Below are 17,725 nucleotides of genomic sequence, written 5' to 3' on the forward strand. Positions count from 1 at the left end.
GAGAACACTCTGCAGTATGTTTATCAAGTTTGTTTCTTCCTTTCCGTCTAAACTTATCTTTCTCCTCTTCCGACACCACGGACAGTGGCCTTTTTTATCTAGTTGGTTGTGACGTCGCTACTGCGCGAGGCCTGAAAAGACACCCGCGTAACCGATTAGGGGTGCGATCTTGCACGCGTTCCAAAATAGAACGGAGGCGGTTCGTTCTTTACGCCACGAAATAGGCGGTATGTTCCGTTCCGTTCGTCCGATAGCAGACGACACATAATGATTGACAGCAGATATCACGTCACAATTGACGCCATGGCGTTCGGCACGGTTCAAATTGACGAATCGTATTTGGCTCGGTGGAACGAACGGCCTCCGTTCTATTTTGGAGCGCGTACAAGATCGCACCCTAGCTCTCCGTCAGATAACTGCTTCAACGTTAAAATATCTCGACTGCCGAGTCGGAGCGCAGGAGAGCATCGTACGGAGTAAGCCCATGTAGTTCTGTACCTGCACAAGTTTCACCACCGCAAAAGGTAGGTAACAACGGTATGCTTTTAGGCTCGTAACAGCCAAAAAATTATTCAAGGATACGTGCCGCAGCAGGAATCCGAGTGTTCACACGAGAGATGACGTTCTATGTGTGTGACAAGCTCAGTTTCCAAAATAACCGCCTGCACTAGCTGAACCCCTCTAGCTGAACCCCTCTAGCGGACATACAAAAAACACCAAGCCGACGGACAAAATTCTACCACTTAATATTTTTTTATCAGTCACGTGCTTCCAAGCGGAGTGCTTTGTAAACAAGTTATTTTCGTTCTACGGCTTAGACACCCGCATGAAGCATGTATCTCTAGCAGTGTGCGATAAAAACTCACTTCAATGGGCCGACATCTGCGAGAGCAGATGGGACAAAAGTGTCTCTCGAGATGTTTTCTCCCGCTCTATGGATGTCAGTGACCTGGTTTTGCATGTGCTTAAAGCATAGTTGTATCTCCCATGTCCTCGCGCCGAAAAGACTTTCTGGTTCACGCTCCTTCCCGTGCCTCTGCTGTGCGTCTTCTTCAATGGTAAGTATAGGGGTAAACTCATAGAGCCAGCAAATGCGCCCATACGAGTGCATAATTGTGACAACTTGGGCGCGAAGGGTAAAGAAAACTTACATAGAAATCATTCTTAAAAACGGCGCAAATTATTTTTGCCTCAATGTGGCGTCAGCTATGCGGTAAACGCGTCAATGAGTACACATCAGTGTGACCTTTATGTGTCCCTTTTAACTCGTCACGTTTAATGTTTTGGAACCATTATACCGTGTGGGTGTGTTTTCATGTCGAATAACATTTTTTTTTTATCGCACGGAGCGTATTCGCCGCCAGTTTGAGCTAGAGTTGGCAGCACGGTCGGAGCGTTAACCAGCATAGGCGATCGGTGGTGGTGGCTATATACTGAAATGTTTAAAGCGACGCTACGCTAATAACGATTACGCATGATTATCTTGTTATGAAACGCTCTGACAGCAGTGTATTCATCTTATATTGCCCTTCATCGTCACATTTTTTGTATAAAATTGCGCAGCATGTTTGTATTTACTGGAAAACATGTCAAACTGTCTTTCAGCAGCAGACTGGCATTCAGCGGCACATGTAGACTCTGTTTTGGCTCTTCGATGGTTCTTATTGTTTGTGTGTCCCTTGCGCTCCACCTACTCTATCATTATTGTTGCAAAACTCAAAACATCATATTTGCGAATTTTGCACTGGCTATAAAGATGTATGCATCGCCATAGAGCGAATGTGAAGCAGGAAGATCATGCAAACTCAACATCCCCAATTGCCTCATGGATCACCGTTTCTTTTGTTGTTGTTTAGTTTGCTTTGAAATGCAAACAGGCAATTAGTTCAATTAAAGAAAAGCTAGGCTACTCTGAGTTGAAATACGTCATTAAGATCACCAAGTTGCTTTACAGGATATTTTTCATCGCAGTTGCACTAACATGCATCGTTTAAGCACAAAGCTGCCCTCAGATAGTTCTGGGCGCGACAAAGCTGCAATGCTTTTAGCAGCTGAAATGATAAGGTTACTTCATCTCGGCTAATAATAGTCGCTGTCTTCCGTAACTCTAACCCCACCACTCAACACAGCGAAAGAAATGATAAAATCTGCCTTTCAACTCAGTGTGATGAAGTCCTCCATCTAGACGCAGCCGTGTCACACTCTATCCTCAAGTATCACTCCGCTTAGACATCCATATCTTGGAGCGTAAGAGTACTGAAAATCCCACAATTTACTTGCGGGGTAAGCCTAACATAGCATAGTGGCATCACAAGCACACATAAAAATATCAGGCATAGCTAATTAAGGCTGGCCGCGTAACCACTAAATGAGAATAATGTAGGTATCATTATATATCTAATGCAGTTTTTGTGATATAAATTCTTTGACGCGATATAATATGACTACACGTATAGGTTTCTTTCTGCTGCTGCTATACGATCTTTCCACCACCTCTAGTTCTGGTTAGTTCGGTAGTCCACTATGTTTCTGCATCGACCCTCCCATAGAGTAGCAACATACGAAGCGATCAAGCGAGCAGGAGGGTGAAAACGTCGCAGCCTTCTGCTCCCACATGATCCTATACTTTGTTATGACGTCACTGCATCATTTCCTGCGTAATGAAGCAGAAGCTGTCTGATCAAAAGCTATCGCAATAAAACATTTAGGCTGCTCAGAGGCTCGTCAACATTTTCTTTTGCTAGACTTTAAAAATCTAGGATATTCATTTCACGCAAAAGAAGAGAAATAATCAGAACTATCATGCCAGTAGCCTTAAGCCACGGTATCTCAGCACTGTCTTACAACTTCTTTTAGTAAATTAGGACTTCACTACTGCCTCGCTTCAACTTCACAATCGCAAATTGGGCCCAAATGTGAATAGCGAAAAAAATGGAAGAATTTAATATATTACTTATTTATCTGGGCACCAGAATTTATAATGTACTTACTTACCGCCTCTTCCATAAGGACACTTACCGTATATTCGACTCGACGTAGACCAAGCTGCCTTAAAACAAAAACAAAAAAAGACACCTACGGTGTGATCAGACCCATGTCTCTGGTTCGTCGACACTTTACGCGCGTTGGTGAATTTTTCTGTCATGATTCATTAGCTAATTAGTCATAACTAATGTGACAATGAAAAACGAAGGCTTAGATGCCCTTGTCTTTCTTAATTCATAACAGGCGTCTCGAGCCTGGCAGCCTTGATGGCATTAGGTAGCATGTAAGGCTTTATTAGCCGCGAGCCTGCCGCTTTAATTTCGTTTCTTACCTAGCGCTATGGCGCAAAAAAAAAAAAAAAACGTTCCTCCCCATCCACCTGCCACGGCTCTGAGTGGCGCTGGCTAACACTCCTAGGCCGAGATCTAGTGCGCATAAACAGCCACGTGGATGGACTGATGGCCTTCGCTGTAGTGTATCGCCCGCGTAAAGCGAAGGTTGTGGCTCGGTCCGCACTGGCGACAAGTTATCTTTCGTCCATTTTCATTTACCCTTTTCCTCATTATGTTGCACATTTCAATTTCAACGACTCCGAATTACCTCTATGCTTCCTTTGGCTGCATATTACGCTAGATTTTAATGGTCAGAATTTTTAAAGAAAGTGACCCCGCTGTTTACCCTCTCCTCCTTCTAGCGCTCTCTTCATTATCTTGAGTGGTAGCTTACTTTTGTAAGGAAATAAGGCAATTGTTCTATCTTTTGAACATTATCTTGCTTGTCCTTTGACATGCATCGTAATAGACATGCACTTGTTCCACACTCTTCCGAGATATTGCAGCATAAAAATGCGGGCAGATACTGAAGGTCGAGTAGAATAAACTGATGGGTCTTTTTTGAAGGTGCGTGCAACTGGGTATGTGCCCATTTTTAACGAACGTACTTTAGGTGAACTTTGGCATGTGCCACTGTGTATGTGAACCAGGGGACACTAAGCATGCGGCGCTGGGTAACGGAGAGCTCTTTAACCTCTTTAATGACAACTAGCATTTCTGGAAACGTGGGTTGGTCCGGCGAACACATGTCTCAAGCTATTTGCCCCTGGAGATGTACAACTGGCTACGTGCCGCTATTCAGTGATCGCCTCTGACACCAATTTGGGTGGCGGGGTAACGGGCTGTTCCTGTGGGTATACTTGGCACCGGATATGTACCATAAGGCAAGTGCCGCTCTTCAATCAACCATTTTAAGTGAACGCGGGTCAACAGTTATTCAAAGAAGATATTCACCATGCGCAGCACTGCGCATCAGGTCCAAACACTTCGCAAAAGAACACAACCCATTCGCTGCAGGAAAGTTATTATTTGTGCGAACCGTTATCGACCAAAACCAACCACGATTCGCATTGCGGAGTTGCGCATTGGCGTTTGGTCTTGTGGAATATTTGTTGAAGATCTGACATGAATACCACACTTGTGTGCGCGGTGTGCCTTTGCAATTAGCTGGTTTCGCAAAGGAAAGGTGTGCTGTGAAACTATAAGATAAATGCAAAAACGCGGCAACCGTCTCGTTGGGTGACAACGCTAGGCAGCATTCTCTTATCAAGTTCTTATCTTAGGCCTCTCCGAGAAAGCAGTTTCTTTCCGCCAGAAACGTGGACACCCTTTCTGCTTCGTCCATTTATCCACACTTTGTCCTGCTGGGTTATCGTTGATCATCTGTGTCTCCTTAACGGCCCTGTAATATATTTTAAAAGGAGTAAGAAATTTTTACAGATTTCTAGACAACGCTGCAGGGAACGCCAGAGCGAAGTATTTTTGCGAAGCATGCAGCATGGCCCTCACAATATCGCCTAATAGATCATATGCTCTACCTAGCGGTTTTAAAGCTCGCCCTTCCTCTCCCCTTTTTTTCTCTTTTGTAGCCGTCAATGAAGTCATATCCAGCACGTGAATACAAGGACATCACATATTAGCCACTTCATCCTTTCATCGAATTTCTACCTAGCGGTGAGTTCCTTTGTATTCCTGCTGTCATTCTTTCATTATTTTTGTTTCGTTGTTGTTTTTTCTTTACTTTTGTCATTGTGATCGGCCAAGTTGTTGCTAAACATTATTATCGAGTGCAACCAAGTTTATTTCTGATTACACTCTGGTGGCTATCTGGGCGTTTTCTTACTCAATGCAGAAAGTAGAGCAGTATATATGCCGTTAGGTGTGGGCAGATTTATTTGTAGACTCGCCCCGACTACTCAGAATTTTAAAAATGTGGGGTCATCCCGAATGTAAAAAAAATTATGGGGTTTTACGTGCCAAAACCACTTTCTGATTATGAGGCACGCCGTAGTGGAGGACTCCGGAAATTTCGACCACCTGGGGTTCTTTAACGTGCACCTAAATCTAAGTACACGGGTGTTTTCCCACTTTGCCTCATTGAAATGCGGCCGCCGAGACCGGGATTCGATGCCGCGACCTCGTGATCAGCAGCCGAACACCATAGCCACTGAGCAACTACGGCGGGTTCTGGGGGTAGCATGTGAGGCGGTAACGGCAATAATAATGAATAGCAGGAAGAGACTTAGTGTGTGTCAGTGGAACTGCAAAGAATTTCAGCAAAACAAGAGCGTCAATTGCACACATAATCAAAACGGCTGAAAATAGGCTCAAATTAATAACGCTGCAGGAAACTCTAGCGGAAGAAATCGGACTGACCGGCTTTAACTCGGTCTGCAAAGGCAACGAACCCGGCAGAGGACTTGTCACCCTAATTGACAAGAACATTTCCTACATAGAGAATCATTCAAAGTTAGCGGCGAGTAAAATTGAATACATATTGATAGAAATGGTCATAAAAACGCACTGAGGTAAAGCGCGAGGTTTGCTCTGCCTCAACATATATAGCAGTCCCAGAGAGATGAGAGAGAGCTTCAAAGCAATCTTAATAAGGCCTTGGGGTAGCCAAAAATGCGCCCTTCATGATAGGAGGGGACTTCAATGCCTCAAACCAATGTTGCAGTTACAGCTGGAGCAGTAAAAAAAGGAGAGGAATCTGGCATCTCGCCACGGATTTAGGCGTCTCTATTATCACGGACCCAGCCTATCCTACTAGGTGTGGCACTTGCACGTGTAAGGATGCTACCCCGGACATATCCTTCACTTATAGCTTACCCAGGCAAGACTGGATCAACTCTGACGCGGATCTAGGGAGCGACGATTATATACTACCCATAATGGTGGAAACGACGGGGCATTTCACTTACATAGACTGGGGTCAATTCAGCAAAATCAGAAAAGACAGAGAAGAGACAGGTAGAAGGAGGCACCTCAGACTACCAGAGTGCGTGACTCAGCTTAGGGACGGCTTGACTGCAGCAACTAAGGCTCTAGAGACTGAGGAAGAGGCGGAACAAATTGACAGTAGATTGGCGCATTTGATCGAAGCGAAACAATCAATTTTAGAAAGATGGAAATCACAACGCTTAAACAGAACACTTAGAAAACTAATTGCTCAGCTCAATAGGGATATCGAGGAGCACGCACGATATTTGCACAAACAAAAATCAGATGAGGCATGTAAATCTGTAGATGGAAGGATAAAACGTGGAGCAATTGGAGTTTGCTCAGGCATCAGCTCCACGAAAAAGGCACTACACTTAATGGACGTACGGCACTGGCAAAACTGGTACACCAGGACAGTCGGACTGCAAGCGCTGAGAGCATAATTGAGCGATTGGCAGCTTAATACTTGCCTCTCAGGAAAGAGGCACAGGGAGTAAGTTATTCCGATCACTTAGGGGTAGACTGCAAATATATTGATCAGGAATGCACGGAAAGTGAGGAGCGCACGGCACTGTATGATTTGCATAGTAGGTCAGCAGCGGACCTGCATGGCATCTCTAACAGATTGCTTAAAAGTTTGGACGATGAATGAATAAAATATCTGACCACATACATGAATTTGGGAAATATGGGGCATATCCAGAAGAATAGAGGACGGCCAGTACTATCTTAATACCAAAGCCAGGCAAACTCAACTTGGATAACTTCAGGCCAATTTCGTTAACATCGCTTGTAGGGAAGACAATGGAGCATGTTAACGAAATATGTGGTGGACAAAGACACCCTACCGTATAATCTGATTGGTTTCAGACCACATGGTTGAAACGCGAAGCCATTTTTTAATCAGACATCAACTGATCTTAGCCCAACCAAAGAACACTCAAGCTCTCTTGGGGTTGGATGTCGAAAGAGCTTTTCACAGAATTAAGCATATAGCAATACTTGAAGTGATTTCCGAACTGTCATTGGGCATAAAACTCTATGAAGTGGTTAAAACCTTTCTTGGCAATCGCTCAGCTCCCCTTAGATTAGGGGATATTAAATCAAAGAAGATGGATCTCGGTGACAGAGGGATGCCACAAGCGTTGGTCTTGTCACCTATGCTTTTCAACTTGGGCATGTGAAAAGTGGCGAAGAAATCAAGAGGGATAGAGGACATTCACTTTACCATTTATTTAGACGATGTGACTGTATGTACAGCTGAAAGAAGTACGGGACAGGCGGAAAGAAGACTTCAGAAGAACATTTATGAAGTACAGCCTATTTCAGAAGACATTGGACTCAAATACTCTGCTGATAAGTCTGAACTCCTAGTACTCAATAACAGGAGAAGGGGTAGAAAACCGAGGGGATATGTTCCCGAGGAAGAACCCAGGTTAGTACTAACCCCTAAGGCAGGCAAATCTATAAAGCAAGTAGTATCCAATAGTCTTATGGTTATTCCTGAAGGCAAATGGTACAAACATATCGATATGATAATATATGCAATGTTCCCGTACCAAGCTCAATTTTATTTTAGTACAACACTCCTAACAGAGTACATAGTACAACAAAGGTGCTCAACAGGTCCCACATAATCAGCTAATCATTACTCATCAGTGCACAAGCACGAAAATAAAGGAAAGATAAAGTGTTCATCCACTCCCACAAACATCTGCGATTATGTGATCCTACCTAAAATTATTGCTTTATTAGTAGGAATAATCAAGTGCTCTGGTATTTTAAACCGTACAAAAGTTTTTTTCTTATACACTTAAGTGGGGTCGTTAAAAGAAATAAACCTTAAAAATTACGCCCCCAAAGGCAAGCGTAGAGTTAACATTTCATGCTTACTCAAAGAACACCAGCGCTCATTCTTTTTTTCTATCGCGAAGAGTCATGAACACGCTCATACTGCTCCTGCTAAATATCGGCCAATAAATCTTACAAAAAAGTGCATTCAGGCACTTGGCTCAAGCTCTTCTTATTAAAAAGCACGTGGATAATATCGTTCAGTTTGTTGTATTATATGCTAGAAAATGCATGGACCTCAAGTTCACTGTTAAAGTTAAGATAGCTTTATTTGAAGCGGCTGCTGAACACCGTAAATAGAGATTCTGCTGAGTTTCGGCTTGCGCGATTGCTTACTTTTTAGTCCCTGTTCAGGTGGACCCGTTCAGTTTCTGAATGAGGATAACTCCCTGGCTCTCAGGGGGTGTAAGGCTTTGAATTACACTCCAGATTAACGAATTACTGTTGTTCGAACCATTGTAATGAAAGATTCACAGGCAGCGATGATCGAGATACCATATTTATTGGTTAGTTGCACCACTCGGTACACTCTTTGACGTTTATTTTGCTAACTTATTAGGTTTGCCTCCCACATCTTCAAAAAGATGGCAGGACTTGTTACATATGATGCAGAGAGGGAAAAAATTCAAACAGGAGATACATCTATGCTGAAAGCACAGACAAGTCACAAAGGAAATGGTCAAGAAGATTCAAAGTCCTGCATGTGTCGTATGCTACCAGCAAGTATGGGAGATAAACATAGGAACCGGCCTTAACAGACCGATGACGAATCACGCGATAAAAAACAACTTGCCAGATTCGAATATTATAAACAAAACGCGCAAAATATTTCTACGGCCAGAACGCGTGGGGTATCTGTCACCGGAAATGTAATCAAACGCCGTTTGTAACGCAGCATCATTTTTTTAACAAGCATTCATCTTATCAATAACCCAGCATCGCAGCTGCGGTGTGCACCAGGTAGTGGACCCATGGCGCTGGCTTTGGACTCCTTGAAGAGCGACCCATCGTTCGGGCTGGACTCGAGACGCAGCTGGGTGACGGCGGTATTTCTGAGCATATCCTTGACCATGGTGAAGACTGCTCAGCATTCGGTGGGTGTGCTCTTCTATGGCATCGTACACACATACGGTGTGAGAAGGCAGGAAGCGTCGTGGCCACTTGTGCTGACCAACAGTCTGGCTTTCTTGGCAGGTGCGTTGAAGCCATCTCTCATTCACGCATATTACACATTGATAGGTAATTTGGACGGAGTGTTCCACTCTCAAATTATATTAGTTTATACGGTACTCCCGGAATAAAACGGGATAGTCTAACGGTCCGTAAGAGTCCGTCGAAGCAAGTTTTTACACTGTGGTATACCGCGAGCATGACAGCGTTCTTTAGAGCAGGATTTCTGCATCTGGTCGCACTTGAGCGGATCACTGGTTGACCGCAGAGCCGACTGTTGCGACTGTCGCACTGGTCCTGCTGTCGCGTTTTCTTTTCGCGAGTACTGTACATTGAGAGGAGTTGATGAGTTTGCCAGCTATGTTGAACACGTAAAAGTTCGCACTTCCTAGAGTATGTGGTACCCGTTCGCCGGTTACCATGGCGCATTCGCACATTTCAGAAGGGAGGCAGTGGGCTTAGATGACTCCTCATTTGACAGTACCCTGGCTAATGGAGGGGGAGTGGGAGCATTTTCGGGACCATTTTTCAGAAAATATTTGCTCAGCATAGCAATAGCGAAAATGTATTATGTGTGTAACTTCCTTAAACGCTATTTTTTTCTAGGTCCAGTCATGGGGTATCTCTGCGGCCGATGCTCATGTCAGCTCGTCTTGCTCGTGTCGACCTTAATAGCAGGCGCTTCAGTCTGCGCTTGTTTTTTCGCTGACAGCATATTCGCTTTAAATATCCTGTTCGGAATTGTCCACGGTGAGCAAGCCCTTATTTTCTTCTTCTTTTGGGGGAGGGGGGGGGGACACTGACGTTGAACGCAACTACCCAATCAAGGAATATCACGTGAAACTTAGCTCAACACTATCCTGACTGTGAGTTTCAAATGAAGGACGCACCGCTTATGCGCGTTGTATTCTATGCAGTAACGTCAGAGCAATGCTCCCTTTTCGCAGAAACTGACCATCCATTCCAAAGATGGTCGGTTTCCTGCGCCTCCTTGGGTGGTCTTTTTAATTGCTGGACTGCCTTTCAAGCAACAGAAATTGTGAAGCAATCTCAGTTTGAATGCTACCAATTTTACATGAACTACACGTAAAAAGATAATAAAAGCTTAGGCCAAATAGATTTAATGTACATACGAAGGCATTGCACAAAACATACCAAGATATTTACAAAAAGATGACAATTAACCTGGGACGGAATTAGTACCCTACTTAAAATCATTAGAGTACTTATTGCGGTGAGCAAGCGGTCTAAATAAGGTCCAATTGATAAGCGCATATATGGCTAACTCCTCTGCGTAAATGAAGAGAAACGAACAAAATACGAGTAGTGGTGACGGCAATGTTATGAAAAGGCAGATGGCGTAGTTCAAACATAGATGTAACTTGAGAGTTATGCACTGAATGAAGAGTTTATTTTCGATGGTTCGCTAGCACCCAGTGCAATATGCATATAGACTTCTGTACCTTCTCGTTTTCCTGCTGCCATGCCTTAGCATATTGTATTTATATCTTACTTGTGAAGGTATGTTTTTTTATTCTGTTTATTTACATATATTGCGAGCCATAACTCTGCTCTAAGTAGATGGGCTCATATACAACACAAGAGCAGGTTTTTCTAACAGCATGCTAAGAAAACACGTTCTGAACACATGCCAGCGAACGCTTTAATAGAACATATTAATCCATACAAATCAAAAGTATTAGGTATGCATCACGAAAACAACGAAGATAAGAAATGTGCAATAAAATTAAACATTCATGAACATTGGCAAACAAGTCGAGCGTAACAAACAGCCGCACAAAAGCAAAAAAAAGATTAAATCTTGTGCAATGGAAAGACCTACAAGAAATGTGTCCACTACCGCACTCTATGCTCAACTACCTCATACTCCTTTAAGCAGCGTTAAGTTTTGGTAACGTGGTTCCTGCCGCTTTTACATTAATATGGGGTCCTACAACGTAAAACTATTCCAATGTTTTTATTCCAATCTCCTGATGTCAAATTTGCGTATCCAGCGACCTAAGCATCGGGCGTTGGCCTACAGAGTTGTCTCAAGAGACCAATCAAACGCTCACTTCATTTATAGGAGGTCACTTTTGTTTGCTTTAAAAACGAATAACACGGCCCACACTTAGTAGCGGTTTCTCTCATATATTTGCCTGACAAGAGGCTAGGAGCACGCTCAAGTTGAGAGGGATTCAATCGGGCCGAGCCGTGCACTGAAATTCGGTAACCGTATGAAGAGGGTGCTCCGCAAAAAATAATTTGCAAAGCCAGATCATAAACATGCCGAAAATGCTCGAAAATATTACACGGCCTCGCAAAAAGTTTTATAGTAAGCAAATAAACACATGCTCTCCAGCAGGTGCGAGTAGTCAGTGGCTGAGTGACCGGTGGGAGCCATCTTTTATTCCTTTCTGAACGGGGCAACTCAGGGATATTTTGAAAAAAAATCTGTCTTGTTCGGCATATTAATGCATCTTTAACGCATATGCGTCACTTTGACGCAGTGAGTTTTCGCGGTTTTGTCACGTCGCGTGACAAGCAGGTGAAGTGGGTGCAACCCTAACATTTTTTTACCCATAGCCGAGGTCTAATGGCGATAATGCGTCGAGTCAGAAATAACAAGTTTTCTTTTCTTCGGTCCACTCATGCATAATCAGTGTGTCCACGTCATATCACATGGCAAGCTATCGCGGTTTTCGTGATGTCGCGTGACAGACAGGCGAAGTGGGTGTCATCCAAAAAGGTTTTGACCAATAGCGGAGAGCTGATTGCAGAATTGGGGCCCTATAAAGAAAAACTATTCCAATATGTTTTTCTTCAAATCTCCTGAGGTCAAATTTGCGTAACTGCCGGCGCAAGCATACGGCGGTCACCCGTAGTGTTGTCTGAATAGACCAATCAATCGCTCTCCTCTGTTATAGGGGGTCACATTTGTTCGTTTAAAAACGAATAACATTGCATACAGGGAGCTGCTTGTATTATCTAATTGGCTGACAAGAGGCGAAGAGCACGGTCAAGTGGAGAGGGATTCGATGGGACCGAGCCAGTGCACTGAAAGTCTATTACCGTATGAAGAGGGTGGTACCGGCATCTGCCATTGGTCCGCTTTCCCTTACTTAGCTTGAGGTGGTTAGTCAAACATCGCGGCGGAATGCAACGGAAGGTTAAGAATGCCGCTAAAAGGGATCATCAGCAAGGAAGTTGGCAGAGCGAGGCCGTAAACGTGCCGAAAGTGCTTGAAAACGTTACACGACCACGCAAAAAGTTTTATTGTACGCAAATAAACCCAGGCTCTGAGGTAGGTGCCAGTAGCCAGTGCCTGAACGGTCGGCTGCAGCCATCTTTTATTCCTTTCGGAACGGGGCACCCTATGGCTATCTAGAAAAAAACTTTCAGTTATCTTCGGCATAATAATGCATCTTTAACGCGTACACGTCACTCTGACGTAGTGAGTTTTCGCGGTTTTGTGACGTCGCGTCACAGACAGGTGAAGTTGGCGCAGCACGGAAACTTTTGACCACAGCCGAGCGCTAATGACGAAAAGGCGTCGAATAAAAAATACCCATTTTTCTTTTGTTCGGTCAAATAATGCGTACTCAGTGTGTACGCGCATATCGGATAGGGAGCTATCGCAGTTTTCATGACGTCGCGTGACAGACAGGCGAAGTGGGAGTGGTTCAAAAAGTTTTTGACCAATCGCAGAGGGCCGATTGCAGAATTGAAATAGAAAAGTTTGGAATAGCTTTACGTTATAGTGCCTATGGTGTACCTCACTTCATATGGCGCGATATATAAGAAGCTCGTAACCACAAGCCATCTACCTCATGACGTCATGTACCTCATTTACAGCTACAGAGATAAAAATTAAGGTATTGCATGGAATGCTGTGGGAGGAGATCTTAAGAATGCACTTTTGTAGTACTTGCCTTTATTCCCATGAATATACCTCCTTTCTGAAAACGTTATGCTGGAAATGGGGGGGGGGGGGTCGTAGTTTTAAGCCTGAATTCATACCAAAGCATTACCATAGCCATGCGAGTCCTAAGTATTTTTAACTTGACAAACACGTATGGGTGAGGTGGTAGCGCGGAATGACTGAACGGACTGCGAATAATATATTACTGCTTTCCTTAGGCATAAAGACAGCTAATCTAATCCACTGATCTTGTATGTTATTTCTTTTCTTAGGAACAGCGGTTTGTGGCGTTCACGTGGCCGTTACCGTCATCGTGTCCCAGCACTTCGAGAAACGCCGTGCAACAGCGTGCAGCGTAATCTACACGGCCATGTGCATCAACAGCGCTTACTTGCCCCCCTTGACTGAGCTCCTTCGAGTAAATTATGGGGTTCGTGGCACCTTCCTTTTAATCGGTGGCATGGTTCTAAACGGATTTCCTCCGGTTCTCGCCGTCCAAAGTCCCGAGTGGACAAAACCGAAACAGCGTTCACTCAGCGAAACGGTGCACAGTCCTGTCAAGGACAATGAGAAGATTCCGAATAATCATCTCCTGCCAGCAGGTGACACGCGGAATGGGTGCGTTCCCGGTGACGCCGAAATTCCGAACGGCACAGCGCACCAAACAATGTTCGCTGAAGTATCACTCCGTCAGAACGATGACTCCGGCCTCAAGACCGTCCCATTGCTCTCGTCAGATGAGAAATCAGTGGACAAGGACAACGCAGCCAAGTCAAGTTTTTCTCTGATTGTTAGACAATTCGCCAGCGTGCCTTTCGCCGTGAGTGCGATATCCTTCGCTGTCATCGCGCTAGGAATGTCGACATTTATGTTACTTTCTGTGGACATTGCCGTGGACCGAGGGATCCCTTCATCCAGCGGTGTCTTTCTCCTGAACGCCTTCGCAGTGACAGACATTGTGGCGAGGCCGTTAAGTGGCCTGATAATCGACTCTGGTTTTTTATCATTAGAGAGCGTTATGCTAATCGGATTCATTCTCCAATTCTTGGCGCTAGAACTCTTCGTGTGGTTAGAGCATTTCCCGCTTATGCTGGCTTCCTCTGCGCTATTTGGTGTCAGTAACGGACTGAGGATCACTCTGCTCGCGCCTTTTCTCGTTAAAGAATTTGGAATGGACCAAATGGCACACTTGTTTGGTGGCGTGTCCTTCTGTAGTGGCCTCGTCCTGCTCACAAGACCATTTCTTGTTGGTAAGTGAAGTCTTGCAGAACTCAAATCCTTAATGCCAGTTTTACAAAACAACCTTAAAGCTTTGGCTTTAAAAGTGTGCAACGCACAGTAGGAGACGCCGAGTTTTTAATTGTCATCGTCTACAGCGCCGAGCTCATGCTCTCGATCTGTAACGTGGAGGTAACGTAAGCTCGAGGTTGACGTTATCGCCAAAGTTTCTGCTGTTGTATGAAAGGAGAAGCAGTAAAGCTGGAAAACCTTCGTTTTGCTGTGAACGGTTAAGTAGAGTGCAGACGAGGAACAGCTTTCTTAATCATTATGTGGGTCTTGGTGCGGAAGCGAAAATGACGCATCGCAAGTTGTCTCGCGGCAATCTCCGAGTAGTTTTCATTTGCCAGGTGCACCAGCAACTTTTCCTGAAGCCATGAGAGGTATTGGTAAATTATGTTGTCTGCTATATACGCTGTATACTGAAAGTTCTATAGTCACTTGTATAAGCGCATGAGTTCTATACGTAATGCTTGCGGGGAACCTTTGCGAGTTAAAGCGTACAATCTTTCCGTTTGATTGGAGATTGTGTATTTAATTGCCTTACAATCTTCTCAAACACTACTACACAAGCAACTAGAACGAAAGGACGCATAGGAACAAATCTTGGTTGTTTGCTTGTTCTATACCTTTTTGCGCTTCCTGGGAATAGGTGTGACTATTGTAGAATATACGGACTTTTTCTCAAACATGGCCACATTTGCTTAGTCTTCTGCTCGACTACAGAATACAACCGTTACTACTGCGCGAGAGAGAGAGAAGGCAGGAAAGGCAGGGAGGTTAACAAGACGCACGTCCGGTTTGCAACGCTGCACTGGGTGAAGGGGGCATAAGCCTCCGATGGAATGTCGAATATCAAAATATTAGGTACTTTACACCAACTTCGAAATTACGTGATTTAGAAAATAATACTTATCTATTTACGAATGTTAAAAAGCCTGTTCCGGGGTTGATTGAAGCGATCTGTTTAGATTGCCGTTGTTCATCATTTCCGACATTGCCGAAGGCAAGCTAATTGGTATCTAACGTCTAACTAGTTTATAGCGTCATTAGGACAGATTACTTTTTTGTTAGCAATTTATGAATTATTCGCTTCACTGAAAGTCATCAGCCAGTACACATATCACCACAATTTTCTGCATTGCAATATTTCCTGAATCGTTTGTCATATTGTCTCTTTTTATGTCCTTGTCACACATTTTTTGACCAGCCTCTTGCAAAGCTCTCCTGGTCTCATTTGTAACTGTCCATACAACTATTATTTCTTGTTTATAAGTGAAGTCAACTTTGTCGAAACAGTTATGTTGGAGTTGCATGGTTATATTATTACTGCAGGAGGTCCCAGAGTTTTGGAAAAACTATATCGAGTCAGGGGAATGTGACTATCGTAGTTAAAGCATGGCAAACAATCCTTCAGCCTTTCTTAGGTATTAAAACTGCTGACGACCCTGCAGTGTTCAGCATTATTTATTACTGCTGGCTATCTCAATCGCTCTGTTCTACTGCTTCATTGATGGTCACAATTTTTTTCAAGTTTTTCTTGATTCTATAAAACACACACGGTGAATTTTCTGAGGCCAAGAAAATGGGAGTTTCCCTGCACAACAAGAAGTAAAATATCCTAACCCGGAGTTTTCTAGTGCAGTGTTATGTTTCAGAGATTGCACTGACAGATATGCCACGAGACGGTAAAGGTAAACAGCAATCAATTTGGCAGCAGAAAGCTCACCACTCTATCAGACCGACTTAATGTCGCGCCACTCTTGAGAGACTGCGTGACCATACCACTCATTGCAGCGATATCACCTTCGACACTATGCCTCTCAGTACTTAGGGATGTCTTCGAAAAAGCCAATTGAGAGGATAGTAAATTTATATTTCTTTCTTTGGTCTCGTTTCTCATATTTATTTAGTCATTCATTTATTTTATTTTTACCTTTTGCTAGGTGATAGCAGAGTTCAGGCTTGGTACCATGCTTACAGCGCATGCCCCGTGATCTTTCATAGCAACCAAACGCGAACTCATGTGAGGCGAAAACTTCTCGGTGAAATTCACTCTTACCACTTTCTTTTCAAGTAAGTTTGGGATGAAACGTCTTGTACAGAGCCTTCATTTCAGCGATACAAAGGACGCATTTGGGTGTCGAGCATATTGTTAGTAGCCTCGAATCGAACTTTCTTGCACGATTTAAAATTACAAGCTAGCAGGCCCAATACTTTGGGAGAGGCTCTTTATTTTTTTTATATCCTAATTTTTCAGGTTACTGGAGGGACCACCTGGGTTCCTACGATGGCCTTCTTCATTTTGTGGCCATAGTAAACGCTGTCGTTGCGGTCATGTGGATGGCGAAGCTTTATGTGCGGAGACGGCAACAACGGCTCATATAGTAAAATAAAAACTTGTATTTATACCAGAGAACAACGCCTTTTATTTATGTTTTTTTAACAGAGAACTACATTAAGCGACGTTTACTCGGGGATTGCAATGTTGAGTTGCCATTGACATGATATCAAATGTGAAACGTGACTTGATGCATTTTCCCTTTGAGAATGGCACCAACATTACCCACAATTAGCCTTGTACTCGACTGAGAGGTCTGCCATAGTCAACTGTATCAGCCGGCTGTAGAATCGTTGGCATCACCACTTTAGGCGCAGCATGATTGGCCTACCTGCCCGCTTCGTGACGTGACCAGTTTCATGTGTTTTATTCGTGAGGCGTGTTGCTCCTGGACTTAGGACACGCAAGAGTAACTGGGTGAGTGCCGGAGGTGGCGCGACAAGTAGCCGACCTACAATGGAAGAAGTGTAAGACCCGATTCCAACAGTCGTCTCGTCAACCTTCCCGTCCCGTCAAGGTAACGCCAGAAGCGTCCATCAGGCAGCAGCATTTCTTCGCTGTTTTCTCCTGGAGAAAAAGATGACGGTGCCGGTAAAAGTCACAGTTCAAGAGGGACGGATAACTAAAAAAGTCAGAGTACAAGCGCCACAATTGTTTATTCGCCTAGCCGACCAAATTCTAGTGTGGTGTGCAGTTCTTCATTTTTTGTCTCTGTTGCGCTATCTAAAGTTATGGAACCGAAAAAACCATCGCCGTCCTAGTGGCTTCAAACGCATCAGCGATCCATTTTTGGAAGAATACGGTGAGTGAACGTTTGATTGTGGACGTGGAGGTTGACGGCTGTGGTAATCAGGCCTGAAGTATATTGGACATATTCCGGAGGTAGTGTTATCAAATTTCGGC

At 44.0% G+C, this 17,725-nt stretch overlaps 1 protein-coding gene across 4 annotated transcripts; it reads left to right on the forward strand.

Annotated features, from left to right (window-relative positions):
• The first annotated feature begins 220 nt into the window (after positions 1-220).
• Positions 221-16,903, forward strand: LOC129380198 (monocarboxylate transporter 3-like). 4 transcript variants are annotated; one of them, XM_055072387.2, is made up of 6 exons: positions 221-524; positions 4,907-4,991; positions 9,048-9,305; positions 9,888-10,031; positions 13,476-14,453; positions 16,742-16,903. In XM_055072387.2, exons 3-6 carry the CDS (start codon positions 9,083-9,085, stop codon positions 16,867-16,869), a joined length of 1,473 nt encoding a protein of 490 aa, XP_054928362.2. In that variant the 5' UTR covers positions 221-524; positions 4,907-4,991; positions 9,048-9,082; the 3' UTR covers positions 16,870-16,903. The 4 variants fall into 4 exon arrangements, 3 of the variants coding, with proteins under 3 accessions (XP_054928362.2, XP_054928361.2, XP_054928363.2); XM_055072386.2 differs by lacking the exon at positions 221-524 and adding an exon at positions 881-1,058; XM_055072388.2 differs by lacking the exon at positions 221-524 and adding an exon at positions 881-1,058 and having other exon boundaries at positions 9,056-9,305.
• Positions 16,904-17,725: the final 822 nt, after the last annotated feature.

Source organism: Dermacentor andersoni, chromosome 7 (assembly GCF_023375885.2).
Source record: "Dermacentor andersoni chromosome 7, qqDerAnde1_hic_scaffold, whole genome shotgun sequence".
NCBI lineage: Eukaryota > Metazoa > Arthropoda > Arachnida > Ixodida > Ixodidae > Dermacentor > Dermacentor andersoni.